The sequence below is a fragment of the Oncorhynchus gorbuscha genome, linkage group LG25 (assembly GCF_021184085.1).
Source record: "Oncorhynchus gorbuscha isolate QuinsamMale2020 ecotype Even-year linkage group LG25, OgorEven_v1.0, whole genome shotgun sequence".
NCBI classification, from domain to species: Eukaryota; Metazoa; Chordata; class Actinopteri; order Salmoniformes; family Salmonidae; genus Oncorhynchus; species Oncorhynchus gorbuscha.
Window position 1 is genome coordinate 10,237,714 of NC_060197.1, and position 18,070 is coordinate 10,255,783.

General features: G+C 47.5%; 2 protein-coding genes across 3 annotated transcripts; one reads left to right on the forward strand and one right to left on the reverse strand.

Annotated features, from left to right (window-relative positions):
- Positions 1–171: 171 nt before the first annotated feature.
- mcm10 (minichromosome maintenance 10 replication initiation factor) lies at positions 172–10,830 on the forward strand. Of its 2 annotated transcripts, none has more exons than XM_046328152.1 (18): positions 172–274; positions 656–707; positions 807–1,100; positions 1,312–1,515; positions 1,703–2,063; positions 2,902–3,067; positions 3,690–3,857; positions 3,963–4,079; positions 4,880–5,076; positions 7,257–7,351; positions 7,487–7,594; positions 7,781–8,133; positions 8,285–8,417; positions 8,501–8,631; positions 9,223–9,336; positions 9,961–10,106; positions 10,303–10,345; positions 10,458–10,830. In XM_046328152.1, the coding sequence occupies exons 2-18, from the start codon at positions 701–703 to the stop codon at positions 10,539–10,541; spliced, it is 2,721 nt and encodes a 906-aa protein (XP_046184108.1). In that variant the 5' UTR covers positions 172–274; positions 656–700; the 3' UTR covers positions 10,542–10,830. The 2 variants fall into 2 exon arrangements, with proteins under 2 accessions (XP_046184108.1, XP_046184109.1); XM_046328153.1 differs by having other exon boundaries at positions 178–269.
- Positions 10,831–11,551: 721 nt separating this feature from the next.
- LOC124014361 (unique cartilage matrix-associated protein-like) lies at positions 11,552–15,103 on the reverse strand. The gene is made up of 5 exons (XM_046329258.1): positions 14,973–15,103; positions 14,694–14,759; positions 14,510–14,605; positions 12,445–12,543; positions 11,552–12,037 (listed from the first exon to the last, which is right to left on the reverse strand). Exons 1-5 carry the CDS (start codon positions 15,028–15,030, stop codon positions 11,949–11,951), a joined length of 408 nt encoding a protein of 135 aa, XP_046185214.1. The 5' UTR covers positions 15,031–15,103; the 3' UTR covers positions 11,552–11,948.
- Positions 15,104–18,070: the final 2,967 nt, after the last annotated feature.

Here is an 18,070-nt window from a genome sequence, read left to right on the forward strand (position 1 = left end):
GAGCCATGCCTACACCAGTCAATAAAATGAAATAATGTATAATTTCAACAAAAAAATTAAACTAGGTATACCGTTTTCTATGATTTTATCTGCGATATGCAAGTCATTTGTGAGTGGAAACATCTACCAAAAACATTGTGGACAGGCAAAATAGTAGCCATTATTCTATTTGATAGGGGTCCTTCGTTTAGCGCCAGATTTCAGTTCTTTCTCAGTAGTATTTTGAAGAAACAACGATAGCTAGCTGGAGAAGTCCCTGAAACCATCAAGTAAGGTGAACAATATAATTATTTTAAAGAAAATGTTTTCTTGGTCACTACACAAAAAGTATACAATCGACAACGTAATTTGACCTGAAATTTACCTCGAAGTGACATTGTTGCTACCGCGGCTTTCGCACTGTCTGGGGTGGAGATCATATTCATAATGTGTTTGCTAGCTTGCTGTACGCGTTGTTGCTAGTTTAAGTTTTGTGAAAATCGGATAACTTACTTATTTCGATGTCAGTAGGAAACAGATAATGGGAGAGAATATACATAATGGAAATTGTAAAGCTTTAGCTAGCCGTGTCCATAAATAAGTTAATGACATGTCAATAAACAATTGTGTCTTCGGGATATGACTGTTAAAATACCTGTGCATTTTTTATTCCTAGATCTGCTTTTTAATCGGGAAAGGCTTGATCTTAAATTTCCAAGAAATGGATGGTAAGGGATACAACTCGTGTGTCTGTGTTTGTTGGGGGGGGAATAATCAATATATGGCTTTGATCAAAACAAAACTCTATAACACTGTGTGTGTGTCAGGTGATGATGACCTGGACCTTCTAACAGAGCTGCTGGCTGAGAACGAGGCTGGAGAGGAGCAGCAGGCTAGCCAGGAAGCAGAGGATAACCTAGATGACCTGTTTGACAACGATGATGATGATGAAGAGTACAGGGAGGGACTGGAGGGGGAGGGTGGGGAGAGGGAGGAAGAGGATGAAGCCGTTGCTCTCTTTGGAGATGTGGATGGCATTGAAGACGAGGAAGAAGTCGAAACACAGCCGTCTGGAGGGAAGGCTCCTGATAACCTCAATAAATCCCAAGAAGATTTACAGGGTTTGTCCACAAGGAGTTCAGTACCTCAAAATGATTATGTTAGCACTATAGCGTAGCATTAACGCCTATATTATGTATACAGTAAATGTTTCTAAAATGCAGATACCTACTCTTAAAGTATGTCAGCTTCACACACGGTCTCCTTTGCTTTTATAATTCATGGCAGGTTTCTGGTTCTAATCATATTTGTTGTGTTTCTGTGTGTTCTCAGAGGAGCTGAGGCGTATGAAGGAGCAGATGCAGAGGCTGCAGCAGCAGCTAGAGGCCTCCCAGAAGAGCTCTACAGCCACCTCTACCCCAAACAGCATCCCAGGAACAAAGGCACCTTCCAAAGCTAACACTCCCTCACAGGGTCCCCCCAAACAGAGCTCCTCCAAGCCAGTTCGTCCCACACAGAAGACCAAGCCCCAAGCAGGTATTACTTTCGTATGTTTTTTTTGTGTTTCAGCATGTATTCTCATCAAAGTCAAAGCTGAGCTTACAGGAACACAGTGGCGACTTAACATGTCATGTAAGGAGCATCTGTGTAAAGTGTAATGGGTGACGGTGGTGCCTGTGGATGTGTGTTTTAAAGGAATCTCTTCATCTGTTGTTTTTGACAGTGGGGAAGCCCTCGTCTGCCCCAGACCGAGGAGACGGCACCAAGGTTCAGGAGTCCTCCGACTTCACCGCTCAGCTCAACAACGCTGACCTGTTCAAACGCAAAGGTCAAAGGACAGCTCACCAGGTCCAGCCCAGCACTACAGCAGCCGCTACAGACACCAGAGGTCCACTGGTGGAGATTAAGACTCACAGCTCCTTCCAGCCAATAGCAAGCAGCAGTAGGACCAACAGTACGGTACGTTCATCGCTACCTTCCCAGTCCAATGCGGCTGCAGCCTTGTCCGCCGTACGACAGGCCAATCCCCTTCCATCTCTCCCTAAAGACGTCGCCATCGAGAAGTACTCTGGACTGCGGCTGAGGTCAGAGCACACACACACTCATCTACCTGTAACACACACACACTCATCTACCTGTAACACACACACACACACACTCATCTACCTGTAACACACACACACTCATCTACCTGTAACACACGCACACACACACTCATCTACCTGTAACACACACACACACACACTCATCTACCTGTAACACACACACACTCATCTACCTGTAACACACACACACACTCATCTACCTGTACCACACACACACACACTCACACATCTACCTGTACCACACACACAGACACACACATCTACCTGTACCACACACACAGACACACACACATCTACCTGTACCACACACACAGACACTCATCTACCTGTACCACACACACACACACACTCATCTAGCTGTAACACACACACACACTCATCTACCTGTAACACACACACACACTCATCTACCTGTACCACACACACAGACACACACACACACTCATCTACCTGTAACACACACACACATCTACCTGTACCACACACACACACACACACACACACTCATCTACCTGTACCACACACACACACTCATACCACTACACACACACACACACACATCTACCTGTACCACACACACACACACTCATCTACCTGTACCACACACACACACACACTCATATACCTGTACCACACACACACACACACACTCATCTACCTGTACCACACACACACACACTCATCTACATGTAACACACACACACACTCATCTACCTGTAACACACACACAAACTCATCTACCTGTAACACACACATAAACACTCAAGGTTTCTTGCCCGAGCTCAGATCTGGATTCTGATTGGTTCGTTGGTTTCAGGCGACCACGCGTGTCCTCCACGGAGATGGATCGTAAGATGGCCGACCGCAAGCTGATTCGGCTCTCCCAATTGCCTGAGCGCCTTGCCCGGGAGAAACTGGATGAGTGCGACTGGGTCACCTTCGCTGTGCTGGTCAACAAAGCTACACCACAGAGCAACAGCAGTGTAAGACCAGAATTATTCAACTTTTATTTCACGAGGCAAGTCAGTTAAGAACAAATTCTTATTTACAATGACGGTCTACCGGGAAACAGTGGGTTAACTGCCTTGTTCAGGGGCAGAGCGACAGATTTTTACCTTGTAGACTCGGATTCGATCCAGCAACTGTTCGGTTACTGACCCAACGCTCTAACCACTAGGCTACCTGCCATCCCAAATTACCCCATCTAAACCACAGGAGGTTGGTGGCACCTTAATTAGGGAGGATGTGCTTGTGGTAATGGCTGGAGTGGAATAGATGGAATGATATCAAATACATCAAACAAATGGTTTCCATGTGTTTGATACCATTCCATTTGCGCCATTCTGACCATTATTATGAGCCGTCCTCCCCTCCGCAGCCTCCACTGCTCCATACTGTATACCAACATACAACTTCAACATCTACAGTAGGTCAATGATCATGTGGTTTTATTGACATGGACACTCAGGACTCCAGAAGTATGTAAGGTTGACCAATGTTCATTAAAAACAAGTCATTGACTTGACAAGAAGTGGGCCTGCCTGTATTCATTTCAGATGGGTCAGAGATCAGCGCTAAGAGTTGTCTCCCTCCCTCCGCTCACAGGGTAAGACGTTCAGCATCTGGAAGCTGTCTGACCTCCATGACCTGGAAGTGTACGTGTCTCTCTTCCTGTTTGGGGAGGTGCATAAGGAACACTGGAAGACTGAGCCAGGCACCGTCATGGGCATCCTCAACCCCAACCCCATGAAGGCCAAAGACGGATATGACGGGGTGAGTGTGTGTGTGTGTGTTTACTTTCTCTGTAGTGTGTGTGTGTTCTCACCATCACTCTCTCTTCTCCCACCCCTTCTCTGCCCCCCCCCCCCCCCCCCTCAGGTGTCTCTGTCAGTGGACCACCATCAGAAGGTGTTGTTGATGGGGGAGGCTCAGGACTATGGCACCTGTAAGGCAGCCAAGAAGAACGGAGACCCCTGCTCTCAGATTGTCAACCTGGTGGGTTTGCCTTTACATCCAGAAACACACACAGAACCGGCACCGCTCAACAGCTCCTCCATCCACTCTCTGACCCACACTGACCCTCAGAACCGACCTAAAGGCTGATCGGTGTCATTCATATTTGCTGTGTCAGTCATATACCACCGCCAAATAGAGAGGGGGACATTTGAGAACTTGTGAAGTGACATAGTTTCTAGCGTTTTCTCTGCAGTAGGAGGGTGTAGGACTGTTGTCATGTGCTATCTCTCTCTGCAGTAGGAGGGTGTAGGACTGTTGTCATGTGCTATCTCTCTCTCTGCAGTAGGAGGGTGTAGGACTGTTGTCATGTGCTATCTCTCTGCAGTAAGAGGGTGTAGGACTGTTGTCATGTGCTATCTCTCTCTCTGCAGTAGGAGGGTGTAGGACTGTTGTCATGTGCTATCTCTCTCTCTGCAGTAGGAGGGTGTAGGACTGTTGTCATGTGCTATCTCTCTCTCTGCAGTAGGAGGGTGTAGGACTGTTGTCATGTGCTATCTCTCTCTGCAGTAAGAGGCTGTAGGACTGTTGTCTTGTGCTATCTCTCTGCAGTAAGAGGGTGTAGGACTGTTGTCATGTGCTATCTCTCTCTCTGCAGTAGGAGGGTGTAGGACTGTTGTCATGTGCTATCTCTCTCTCTGCAGTAGGAGGGTGTAGGACTGTTGTCATGTGCTATCTCTCTCTGCAGTAAGAGGCTGTAGGACTGTTGTCTTGTGCTATCTCTCTCTCTCTGCAGTAGGAGAATGTAGGACTGTTGTCATGTGCTATCTCTCTCTCTGCAGTATGAGTGCCAGTACTGCCAGTACCACGTCAAGGCCCAGTATAAGAAGATGAGTGCCCAGCGGGCCGAGCTGCAGTCGTCTTTCTCTGGGAAGGCCACAGGGAAGGCCAAGGGGAAGGGCAACAGCCTGAAGGAACGACTGTGTCAGACTGGCTTCCACTACGGAGGCATGTCCTCACCAGCCTGCGCTGCTGCACTGTGAGTGTGTGTGTGTCACAGTGAATATTGTGTGCATGTGTGTGTTGGTTGGTCAGTGTGTTTATCTATGTAAACGTCAGTCGTCTCTAAGCGGTGTTTTCCATTAGCGCCGGTAATCAGCCGGTTACAGACTCATTTTCAACCGGCTTCTTTTCATTTAAACCTTTCAATTCGCTAGTCCATCGAGTCCTCTCCCGCTAGAATGAGCGATCTGCATCTCTTCCAGCGCTCTGTTGATCGGATAGGCGCCTGTCAGTCACAAAGCGAGCAATGACAGAGGAACGCAGTGTGCTGTCTGTCCCGCCTCCTGGTACAATTTGTGTGTGCTGTGGTTGGTTGCAGTCGAATGTCTTTACACAGAGGAGGGAGAGAGCGTGATGGTCGAGAAGTTGCCCGTGTAATGTAAGTGGTAAATCCTGTCTTTCTGCCACATTAATTTCTTTGGCGTGTTTCACATATGGCTGGATGGCTTCTCCAGCCACGCGGAGTCATGACCATCAGGCTATTTACTGTGCTTTGATTGACAGCTAAACGGCAAGTGTTGACTCGTTTATAAAAGGTGTGGAACGGACGTTGAATGAAGTCTCCTACATCCCTCTGTCATTCATAAATCCCTCAGCGTGGTTATATGTCGACGGCATCACATCAGACAAGCAAAGCGAAGGATTTCCTAGGTTTCCTTTGCTAGGATGTCGGGGTTTGCCAGACAGTGATTCTAAAGTGAGTGACTCTCATCTCGTCAGTCAGTGTAGCCTACCCAATGGCATCGTTGAGAGGCTCTGTCGTTTGGCTCCCCTATTTGCATAGGCTACTGGTAGGCCGAGGCTTTTTGGTGAATGTCTGCGGATACATTCTGAAAACATTTGAAGAAGATGGTGAATCATCACTGCAGGAACGTTAGGTAGTGGAGGGCCTCATTCTGGTCCAAATATGTTAATTGGGGCCCTCACGGAATCCAGGCATTAAAACAGAACAACAATATTCAAACATTTATGGACCTTAGTAGGGAACCAACTAAATGTATTGAAAATGTATTAATTTGCCCAAGTTTATCATAATGTATGAACAGAATGCAATACCACAACACATTTTTCTAATCTGGGAGGTAAATTCAATAATGTATTCAATAATTTCGCTGTGGATTCAGGGTATTACACTGTACCAGAGGCCATCAAATAGAGCTGGCAGGCTACTTTTTCTGTTTTTTGGCTGGCTACTCTTTCTGTTTTTTGGCTGGCTGGCTACTCTTTCTGTTTGGCTGGCTGGCTAATCTCTTTCTGTTTGGCTGGCTGGCTACTCTTTCTGTTTTTTGGCTGGCTGGCTACTTTTTCTGTTTTTTGGCTGGCTACTCTTTCTGTTTTTTGGCTGGCTGGCTACTCTTTCTGTTTGGCTGGCTGGCTAATCTCTTTCTGTTTGGCTGGCTGGCTACTCTTTCTGTTTTTTGGCTGGCTGGCTACTCTTTCTGTTTTTTTGGCTGGCTGGCTACTCTTTCTGTTTTTTTGGCTGGCTGGCTACTCTTTCTGTTTGGCTGGCTGGCTAATCTCTTTCTGTTCGGCTGGCTGGCTACTCTTTCTGTTTGGCTGGCTGGCTAATCTCTTTCTGTTTGGCTGGCTGGCTAATCTCTTTCTGTTTGGCTGGCTGGCTACTCTTTCTGTTTGGCTGGCTGGCTACTCTTTCTGTTTGGCTGGCTGGCTAATCTCTTTCTGTTTGGCTGGCTGGCTAATCTCTTTCTGTTTGGCTGGCTGGCTAATCTCTTTCTGTTTGGCTGGCTGGCTAATCTCTTTCTGTTTGGCTGGCTGGATAATCTCTTTCTGTTTGGCTGGCTGGATAATCTCTTTCTGTTTGGCTGGCTGGATAATCTCTTTCTGTTTGGCTGGCTGGATAATCTCTTTCTGTTTGGCTGGCTGGATAATCTCTTTCTGTTTGGCTGGCTGGCTAATCTCTTTCTGTTTGGCTGGCTGGCTACTCTTTCTGTTTTTTGGCTGGCTGGCTACTCTTTCTGTTTGGCTAGCTGGCTACTCTTTCTGTTTAGCTGGCTGGCTACTCTTTCTGTTTGGCTGGCTGGCTACTCGATGTCGTTGTGGAAAACACTGCTCTATGTGTTTGTCTGCGCTGTGAGTCAGTATGTGTGTGTTTGTATTGTATTGTGTTAATTTATGTACACCTCCGTTCCTGTCTAGGTCTGCGTCTGGCCCTAAGAAGCCCACCCAGACCACTCTAGGGAACCTGTTTGTTAAGGGATCAGACCAGCTGGCCAGCCAGGCCAAGAGACTGGGTAAGACTGGGGTAGATGGAGGGAGTGAGTGGGGGGCGAGAGAGGTTTAAGACTGGGGGAGATGGAGGGAGTGAGTGGCTGGCGAGAGAGGTTTAAGACTGGTGCTCTTTCGTAATGTGTTTGATTGTTTTTCAGCCATGAAGTCTAACGAGGTGTCTGGCTGCTCAGACGACTTCAAGGACCTTTTATCCATGCCTACCCCGGGAGCCCTCCAGCTGAAGAGACACCTCACCAAACCCCCAGGTAACTGACTCACTCAAGCAGACCAGACCAAACCCATGAACACATCAGATGGGCCATCTGGAGACTAGAGAAAGACAGGAGGGCTTTATTTTTTACCTTGGTGTGTTTTCTCCCTGCTTGTTAATGCATTAGAATTACTGTATATCATCTTTCTCTCTTCTTCCACCTTCTCTCTCACTCCCCCAGGTTCCAAGGGCTCCGCTGGTGCAGGGGTCCAGTCCATCTCTGCCTCTGACCTCCTGAAGCAGCAGAGACAGCAGCAGAAGCAGCTCTTAGAGAACCGTAGATGCCGGGCAGAGGAGATCCAGCAGAGGGTCCTCCAGAACACAGGCAGGGCGGGGGTCCCCGGGGCCTCTCCCCCATCTAGAGGGACCCTCCTTTCCCCTAAGTCTGCCTCAGAGGTCCCCAAAGTCACCCAGAGCCCCACCGCCCCCCACACCCCAACACTGGGCAGGGGTTTTAACGAGGGAGATGATATCTTGTTTTTTGACCACACCCCTCCTCCGCCCCCGACGCCACACAGCCTATCAGCAGCCAAGGTAGGTGGTGCTCATCCTATCACATGCTTTCATGCTTAGTGTACACTGTTGCACTGTTGATTTGACTGTAGAATGGATGTCATAGAGAGGCTAGAGTTCAACGGTCACATAGGTTGGAGGTTAAAGGTGAAGCTGCCCCTCTCCTCTCTAGTTGGCTGCTCTGAAGAAGCTGAGAGTGAAGGGTGCTGGGCTGGCCAAAGAAGACCCCAACGCTGTGAAAAGGAAGAGGAGCAACAGCACTGACATCACCACCAGGGTGCAGAAGAACCTGTCCTCGCCCGATGGTACACACCTGAGCACACAGACACACACACACACACACAGAGTCACTGTTCTTACCCATCCTCTGGGATCTGCCTCTGTACAGGTGAACAGCCTGGGGCCAAGGAGGAGGTGCCAGCCCAGAAGAAGAGGCGGGAAGAAATGGACTACGTCCAATCAGAGGAGTTTAAGAAGATCCTCAACGCCAAGTCCCGTCACGGGGCCGAGCTACAGGCGGTGAGTCAGCAATTACGTAACCATAGCAGCCTAGTGTAACTGCTCCCTTTTCTGTGTAACAGTGTAATGATTCCCCCTTATCTCTAGCCCAGTGTTATAATAGTTCCCCTCTCCTGTAATGATTCCCCCTTCCCCTAGACGAGGGTTAATAGTTCCTATCTCTCTCTTTGGGCAGAGTACCAGCAGCAGGAGAGCTACTTTGACCCCCTCGTGTAACAATGTAATGATTCCCCCTTCCCCTAGACGAGGGTTAATAGTTCTTATCTCTCTCTTTAGGCAGAGTACCAGCAGCAGGAGAGCTACTTTGACCCCCCCGTGTAACAATGTAATGATTCCCCCTTCCCCTAGACGAGGGTTAACAGTTCCTATCTCTCTCTTTGGGCAGAGTACCAGCAGCAGGAGAGCTACTTTGACCCCCTCGTGTAACAATGTAATGATTCCCCCTTCCCCTAGACGAGGGTTAATAGTTCCTATCTCTCTCTTTAGGCAGAGTACCAGCAGCAGGAGAGCTACTTTGACCCCCTCGTGTAACAATGTAATGATTCCCCCTTCCCCTAGACGAGGGTTAACAGTTCCTATCTCTCTCTTTAGGCAGAGTACCAGCAGCAGGAGAGCTACTTTGACCCCCTGGTGAAGAAGGAGGCGATGGAGGACAAGATGAGGAACATCAGAGAGCAGAAGTGTCGAGCCGTCAGCTGTAAAAAGGTCCGTGTCCAATCACAGGTCTTGTTCTCTAGTGTCATCAGCTAGCGGTTTTATTCTGTCGAGTCAAAATCTACTCCTGGGATTTACGTAAGTCAGATGAAAGCGCCCATCTCCTAGCACCTCAGAATATTCCCCATGAGCCAACTAGCAATTTAGACCGGTACGATTACAACGGTCCCAATGGCGTGTAAACCTAGCATGATAGCAGATCGGCCAGACTCCTAGCATGATAGCAGATCGGCCAGAATCCTAGCATGATAGCAGATCGGCCAGACTCCTAGCATGATAGCAGATCGGCCAGACTCCTAGCATGATAGCAGATCGGCCAGACTCCTAGCATGATAGCAGATCGGCCAGACTCCTAGCATGATAGCAGATCGGCCAGACTCCTAGCATGATAGCAGATCGGCCAGACTCCTAGCATGATAGCAGATCGGCCAGACTCCTAGCATGATAGCAGATCGGCCAGACTCCTAGCATGATAGCAGATCGGCCAGGCTGCTCAGAATTATAATTCACCTACTAGCAACATGATTTAACCGTCCTGTCAGACCAACATAACTGTGTCTTTACGGCTTGGTACAGACACATATTTATCTGTGTTTATCTGTGTCTTGTCTCCAGTGTAAGTACACATACTTCAAGCCTGCTGATCGCTGTGTGGAGGAGAAGCATGAGCTGCAGTGGCACGACGCCACCAAACGCTTCTTCAAGTGCCCCTGTGGACAGAGAGCCATCGCACTGGACCGCCTGCCACACAAACACTGCAGGTGAGACACGTACACACACACACTACAGTTTTTATCACGGCCGGTTGTGATACAGCTTGGATTCGAACCAGGGGCTGTAGTGACGCCTCTTGCACTGAGATGCAGCCACTCAGGGGCCCAGTTGAAACGCACACTCTCAAACACAATGCAGGTTACGTGCTCATCAGACATGATAATGCTGCGTTCTCTATTGCAGTAACTGCGGCCTGTTCAAATGGGAAAGGGATGGCATGTTGAAGGTAAGTGTCGCGTTTTTAGTGGGTTTGGAGTTAAGATCCGTCTCCCGTCTGATCGGTCCTTGGTTTGACTACTACTTAATGTTCCTTAACTGTTTCCTGTTCCTGTCCACAGGAGAAGTCAGGGCCTAAGATCGCTGGGGAGCTCCTGCAGCCTCGAGGTGACGAGCAGCCCAAGTTCCTCAACAGCATGCAGTAGCCCTGGGTCACTGACCGTCACCTTCATCATTGTCTTCATCATATGAAGCTGCTGGTGCTGCTGGTGCTGTTGGAGTATCTTGTGTTATATTTATTTGCATGTCGCTTTTTAAATTTACTTTTTAATGTTTGTTTTTAGTGTCAATGTCATTTTAAGTTGATTGTGGATTTTAAATTGCTGTGTTTTGAATGGATTCGATTGAATTTCCCGAATGAGCTGTTTGTCGTTCCCTGCTGCTGGGTTTGATGTGAATGTGCTGATTAAATCGTGCTGAGTGATTTACCAACAATCTCCTCCTTTTTCTGACTCGGGCTCGCTGGAAGAAATTGTCTCCGGTGCTATATTGCGTCCTTACAGTCTGGGGGAGTCTTAGAGACACCCAAAATAGTAACGGGGGCTGGATAAACAGAAGATTGGGTACGTCTGAACCAGGGAGTCCGCTCACTGTTTTGCGTCTCCCAAATGTGATTTAATACAGCTTGACGTGATAGCCTGCCTCATCACAATGACGTAACAGTCGGTTGTATTGATCGAAGCAGGTTGTGTAGAACACAATCGATCAACCACACCATGTGACCAGGTCATGGCTCATATAAGGAACAAACAGGCACTAGTTAAACTCCTGAGGTTAGAGACCTGCCTGTCAGTCTTTTTAGTTGCACTTCTTTCCTCCAGTCTCCTTTCTCTGTCTCTCTGTCTGTCCTCTGCCCAGTGCTGTCTAAAGTTTCAGCTGTGGAATGTTGGTAAGTCTCGCATGGAATCCCCGACGTTTGTCTCCGTCTGATGAGTTCCCCAGGACTCACTCGCGTACTCATTTTATCATTCCTTCTTTCTCCAGCTTCCCCTCTCTCCACCCTCCTTCAACTCTCTTTCTCACACACACACACACATTTGATTCAGATTCTGAATCTAGGCGCTTAAGAATTCACCCCCTGATTTATCAACACTTTGTAACAGTAAGAGAAGCTATATATGCCCCAAAAAAACATGTTTTTGTTTTCCCACAGCAGTACATTGTAGTATTGTCTTTATTGGTGTCTGTGGTCCTGCATTACAGTATAGGTTTCACATTTGTGATGACGGTTACAAATACAGAAAAGACCACACAGTTTGATACACAGACAGATGTGAAAGATACACAGACCACACCAAACAGTACACCACACAGATACATGCACAAAGATAGAAATTGAAATAAGCACAGAAACACAACCGATCACGACAGCCTCCCCTTTTCAAACTTGACCTGCCACATTCACTAAGTCTTTAAATGTTACATAATATTACCATTTTAAAATTGATTGAAATTGTGTTGTACTTCAACCTTTTTACTCCTAGGTGAGTGATGGTTTGGCCACCTCCCATGCTCTTGTTATGTCCGTCTGATAGGCTTGGTGTGGAGCATGCTCACCAACCGCGGGGATAACGGGGGTAGAGTCCATCATAGTGGAACTCACGCCACTGCTCTGTCTTCTCCCGTGTCCTCTCATCCTGCTCTGTGGATGGAGAGAGGAGAAGAAGGGAGCCGAGAGAGGGGAAAGGAAAAGGGTTGAGGGGGTTTTGTTTGTGGCAACCTGCGGAGTGTCGAACGCGGAGGACTAAGAACGTGTATTTCTGTCCTTCGTGTGAAACACTTTGGTTTACTTATGTGGGAGAAAACACTTACTTCCCAGAAACACATTGGGCACGAGAACTACCACAAACCCAACACATCCCTACACAGACATGTGGTCAAAGTGTTCAGTGCAGCACACTGTGTGATTACTTTGATTAGACTCTGTGATTACTGCAGATAAATCAAGCTGTGGCGTTTACCACTAAGAGGTATAAAGGGTCTGAGTTGAACCAAATGGGCACTTAGGGTTTTAAACCTCATCTTTGGAACAGAGTTAGTCGGTCTTACCATCGCGCTCCTCTTCCACATAATTCTCAAACTCGTTCCTCTGTTCGTCATAGTACTCCCTCCTCCTCTCATCAGCTGACAGCCTTACCCTCTGCTCAGCTACGCAGGGAGGGAGGGGGAAAAGAGAGGGAAGCAAGGTGAGATGGAAGAAGGTGTTATGGTTAGTGAGGTAGAGTGCGATGTGTTGTCTTAGTTACGTCATGAACCTCGAAGATGTTTGGCGCCAAACTTCCAACCTGTCCTCACCTCACACTTTCCTCACGTCACACACTGCAGGCAGTCCACCTCTATCACATAGTGTTTGGGAGAGATACTGTACCTGTTGCTTTATACACACACACACACACACACAGGCCGGTACTGTATACATTGGACACTAGCCCTCATTGGGGTACTCATAGACGTTTTAAGGTGACATCACAACATTTTGAGTACACACACACACACAACAACACATACACAACAACAACAACACACACACTGAATAGTAGGTTGTTTTCTTACAAAACGGTTGGGTGGAATGAGGCTTTGCGGAAAGGAAACTTTCTCAGGTACTAGGCTTACTGGTTGGGTTTTCTCCCTCCCTCTCTCCCTCTCTCTCTCTCTCTCTCTCTCTCTCTCTGTCTGTCTGTCTGTCTGTCTGTCTGTCTGTCTGTCTGTCTGTCTGTCTGTCTGTCTGTCTGTCTGTCTGTCTGTCTGTCTGTCTGTCTGTCTGTCTGTCTGTCTGTCTGTCTGTCTGTCTGTCTGATTAAATTAAATTCAAAGGGATTTATTGGCATGGGAAACATGTTTACATTGCCAAAGAAAGTTAAATGAACACTAAACATTACACTCACAATGTTCAAAGCGATAGACACCTATCAAATGTCATATTATGGCTATGCACAGTGTTATAATTATTATGAAAATGTGGAAAATAAATCAACGTAAATGTGGATTGTATTTACAATGGTGTTTGTTCTTCACTCATTGCCCTTTTCTTGTGGCAAACAGGTCACAAATCTCTTTCTCTCCCTCTCTCTTTCTCTCTTTCTCTCCCTCTGTCTCTCTGTCTCTGTCGTCGTGGCTGCAGACCTCCTCACGTGTCTTACTGTAACCCAGTGACCAAGTTAACAGACCTTTCCATTATCCTCCTCAGGTTTCTTCTCTTTCTTTTCTCTCTCTCATTTCCTCTTGTTGTCTCTCTCTCTCTGCACTAGAATGGTTAATTGGTCCACACATTCCTGTCTCAGCTCCTGCAGTGCCTTCCCTGCTACCTGCGCATCACTCCCCTAACACGGTCACAACAATGTTGTATACACCTACACACACATTCATGCACACACACATTTATCCCCCTTCTCTCTCAGGCACACCCAGCGCCTCAGTGACTGGCTGGCGATATAAACAGTATTTTGTAACTAAAACTTTTCAAGGAATGTGGGCTTATTTTCTCTGACCGGTGGCCTAGAGAGGTGCACTGACAGGGAGCTGGAGCAGACGACAGCCTATCTGTCTCTGGGACTGGCTGAGAGGGACAGAGAGAGAGAGGGAGAGAAGCTGCTCCATACTACCCTGTGACTCCTTTTGCTGCCTCCAGCCAGTGTGTGTGTGTGTGTGTGTGTGTGTGTGTGTGTGTGTGTGTGTGTGTGTGTGTGTGTGTGTGTGTGTGTGTGTGTGTGTGTGTGTGTGTGTGTGTGTGTGTGTGTGTGTGTGTGTGTGTGTGTGTGTGTGTGTGTGAGAAACAGATGGCTTCAAATGCTTTTAAGCTTTTGGGGCAGCTGCTAGCGATTCACCTGTGGGTGATTTGGAGTCTTTAGTCTGCCCTCAGAGTTCACAGCCATGACCTCAAACCACACCATCCAACATTTTAATCCACAGACCATCAAATGAATAGACTTTGAGTACACACACACACACCACCAGCCTCTACAGAGTGCTGTAAAGATCCCAAAACAAACTGTCCATAATGGCACTAGCAACTTCAACCACATGCAAACACTACCATCATCAACCCGCATGCCCCCTGTCCTGCCACTGCCCCGGCTCCATGGTAACGCCCCATAGTGATGGTAAACAGCCTCACCGAGGACCTCCGCCTCATGTTTGGCCGAGCGCCGACTACGCTTTTTGAAGAAATTTGCTGCATCCGCCTCGGGCATGAAGACTCGCCGAGCTGACCCTAGGGGCAGAGGGTAGCAGGGAAGGGTCAAAGAGGGCCATTGGAGTCACTCAGGTTGGGGAGGGGGAATGGAACATATGACACTCACCTTTGGGCTCTGCAGCTTTTCCCTCTCTTCCATCTGCCACCGATGCACTCCGCACCCCGGGGGAGACTGGGAAAGACAGAGGTCTTTGTCAATTTTACATTTGAGCTGATCAGCAAGTCCTCTTTCTAGAAATTCTGCACATGCACCTTTCAGAAAAGGTCTGAAAACATCAAACCTTTGCCATAAAAATAACATTTAAAAAGTCACCCTACACCTCCTCTACCATACCCTTCCTTGACCCCCCCCCCCAGCATGTCAACCCCCTATCGTGGTACTTACGTGTGAGGATGAGGAGGGTGGCGAGCAGAGAAAGAAAGACCAGATGAGTCCAGGACATGATGAAGAATACAGTGAAGCAGCGCTGCGAACAGTCAAGTTTTGAACTGAGAGAGGGGGGGAGAGGGAGAGGCAAGGGAGGGAGAGGGGAGGGAGGGAGAGGCGAGGGATGGAGAGAGTGGGTGTGAAGAGAAAGAGAAAGAGAGGGAGATTTGGGGGAGGGGGGACAGCTGGAATTTCATTCGCCCAGAGGAGGGGTGAGGAGAGGGGGCATGAAATATAACCTGAGACAGAATCTGTGTTGTCGTTACTGAGAGACACTTAAGAACCCACGAGAAAAATATGCAGAGTGAAATGAGTTCGAGGCACTTTAAGGATCATTTGAACTTCCAAACCAAACGTTTCACGCAGAAGGAGAGATAGGAGAGAAGGATGAGAGAGTGGGAAGTATAGGAGAAGGAGAGAGCGTGTGAGAAGGAGCAGAGGCAGAGATTGACGTTCATTACACCTCACAAATCATAAGGGTGTCACTGATCTAAGTCGCAGTATAAGAGCCACACACAGCACAGGGAGTTGAGGAGGATAGTGTGTGTGTGGTCTGCTCCGGGTTACTGATCTGAGGTCAGTTCAGGCCAATGAGGGCACATCACTATCCAATATCCACTATCCAATATCCACTATCCAATCAGTGACCAGGGTCCCACTGGAGATGTCAAAGCTGCTTTTGTATCCGTCAGTTTGTACGTGTGAAGATGTAGTGTGTGTTTCACGTTTTCAACTCTGATGTTTTTCGCTGCTTGGAAGACTTGTAGACCAGGAGACTCAGATTGGGATTAAAATGTGTTTGTCTGTGTGTTAACTTGTTGTGTGTGTCCACCTGTTGTATTGTGTGTGTGGATGCATATGTTTTCCCCCTGAGGAGAAGCAGGTGTGTGTGTTTCGTGTTGATGCATGCCAGCCGTGACAGACCTGGGCATATGCAAATCAGCAGAGCCCATTAGCCACTCTGGTATGGATGATCTCACTACTGTGCATTGCCCCGACGGGCACAGCTCTCTTAAGTTACAAACAATGTGCTATGCCCTCCACAGGAGGTTGGTGGCACCTTAAATGGGGAGGATGGGCTCATAGTAATGGCTGGAGCGGAATATGTGGAATGGTATCAAATACTTGTAACACATGGTTTCCATGTATTTGATGCCCTTCCATTTGCTCCGTTCTGAGACATCATTATGAGCCGTCCTCCCCTCAGCAGCCTCCACTGACATTGCCCTCATATGAACTCACACAACTTATTCGCACACAAATGGTAAGTCTTAAAAATGATCACTGTAATTCCAGCATCAGTTGGTGAAGTTCCTTCCTTGTCAACCTGTTTATGGTCTACTTTCCTTTTTTTCATACCTGGTTTATGACCTTTCACCCCAGGTGTGTGATGGTGTGTGACCCTTGCAGTGAGTGTGTTGCATAGGAGAAGGTGAGTTTTTGTTGTTGTACCTCTCTCACACATACACACACACACAGGTATGATTGGCAAGCAGGCAAACTAAATGTTCTATCGTGAGAATGATTGTTGAGATATCTCCACCTTAATAATGAAATAGATTCACTGCTGCTATCAAAGTCCTTCCTCCTCCCCTTCATCCACCTCTCTCTCCTCCTCATTTCCCTGTCCTCCTCCTCTTCTCTCCTCTCCTCCTCCTCCTCTTCTCTCCTCCTCTCATCCTTCCCTTCCTCTTCCTCCTCCTCTCCCTCTCCTCCTCCTCATTCTTTCCCTGTCCTCCTTCTCTTCTCTTTTCTCCTCCTCCCCTTCTATCCCCATCTCCTCCTCTTCTCTCCTCCTGCTCCTACTCCACACCCTCCTCCTGTCCTCTCCTCTTCCTCCTCTCTTTCTCCTCTCCTCTTCCTCCTTCTCCCCTTCCTCTTCCTCTCCTCCTGTGTATGTCCCATATATTTGAGAACTTAGAAGGCTTAGCTTACATGTCTCTTGTATGTTTTTTATATATAATACATGTAACTTTTCTGTTGTCTAAATGTTAACCACCCACAGAAGTCAGATTTTGCAATAATCTTCTATGAATCTTGTTTGTGTATTTGCTGCCTTATGTATTACTGACAAGTTCCAGGTTGAACAGATAAGAATCTCGTTAAATTATTTTATATCTTTTCCATGTGGGGAAGTGGTGATGCAGCCAGTCAAGATGCTCTCAAATGGTGCAGCTGTATAACCTTTTGGGGATCTGAGGGCCCATGCCAAATCTTTTCAGCCTCCTGAGGGGGAAGAGCTGAATAACTTTTTACTGTTTCACATTCAAGCTTCAAGGTGAAGTTCAGCTTTTTTTCTTCTTTCCTCTAAAAGGAATCTACCTTCAGTGTCTATGTAGCCACAATAATGACAAACAGCCAGACCACCTCCACAAATACTGCAGAAGTCATCATCCAGTTTACAAATGCAATAACTCCACCTTGAGGACTGTTCATGCATTTACATAAACACATGCAGTTGTCTGTGTGCTGGAAAAATCAAGAAGAGCTCTCTTTAAGATTCTCTCAATAGGAAACTGGGCAGAGGAGTCTGTCCTTGGCTTCTGTTTATCTGAGTGAATAATATGAGTGCCTTAGAGACGTGTGTGTGTGTGTGTGTGTGTGTGTGTGTGTGTGTGTGTGTGTGTGTGTGTGTGTGTGTGTGTGTGTGTGTGTGTGTGTGTGTGTGTGTGTGTGTGTGTGTGTGTGTGTGTGTGTGTGTGTGTGTGTGTGTGTGTGTGTGTGATCATGAAAAGAGTATGAGGTTTGTGGGTATTGATTTTGACACTGAATTACATGTGTAGGGTTGGTAGGATATCATGTATGGTGTCTGTGATTAACTGGTAGACTTAAGGGTTTCCCCTTTACTCTGAATGGAATGGCTGTTCTCCTTTCCATGACACACAGACGCGCGTGGCATGGCACACACACACACACACACACACACACACACACACACACACACACACACACACACACACACACACACACACACACACACACACACACACACACACACACACACACACACACACACACACACACACACACACACACACACACAGCCCTTAGGTGTT

What these genes read in the sequence shown, in the direction of transcription:
- mcm10 (XM_046328152.1), top strand. An exon ending in CACCACAGAGCAACAGCAGT is followed by an intron (nt 3,068 to 3,689) that starts GTAAGACCAGAA and finishes CTCCGCTCACAG; the next exon opens with GGTAAGACGTTCAGCATCTG. An exon ending in ACACCTCACCAAACCCCCAG is followed by an intron (nt 7,595 to 7,780) that starts GTAACTGACTCA and finishes TCACTCCCCCAG; the next exon opens with GTTCCAAGGGCTCCGCTGGT.
- LOC124014361 (XM_046329258.1), bottom strand. Translation starts at nt 15,030, where the DNA reads ATGTCCTGGACTCATCTGGTCTTTCTTTCTCTGCTCGCCACCCTCCTC. An exon ending in CACCCTCCTCATCCTCACAC is followed by an intron (nt 14,760 to 14,972) that starts GTAAGTACCACG and finishes TGTCTTTCCCAG; the next exon opens with TCTCCCCCGGGGTGCGGAGT. An exon ending in AAAAGCTGCAGAGCCCAAAG is followed by an intron (nt 14,606 to 14,693) that starts GTGAGTGTCATA and finishes CTCTGCCCCTAG; the next exon opens with GGTCAGCTCGGCGAGTCTTC.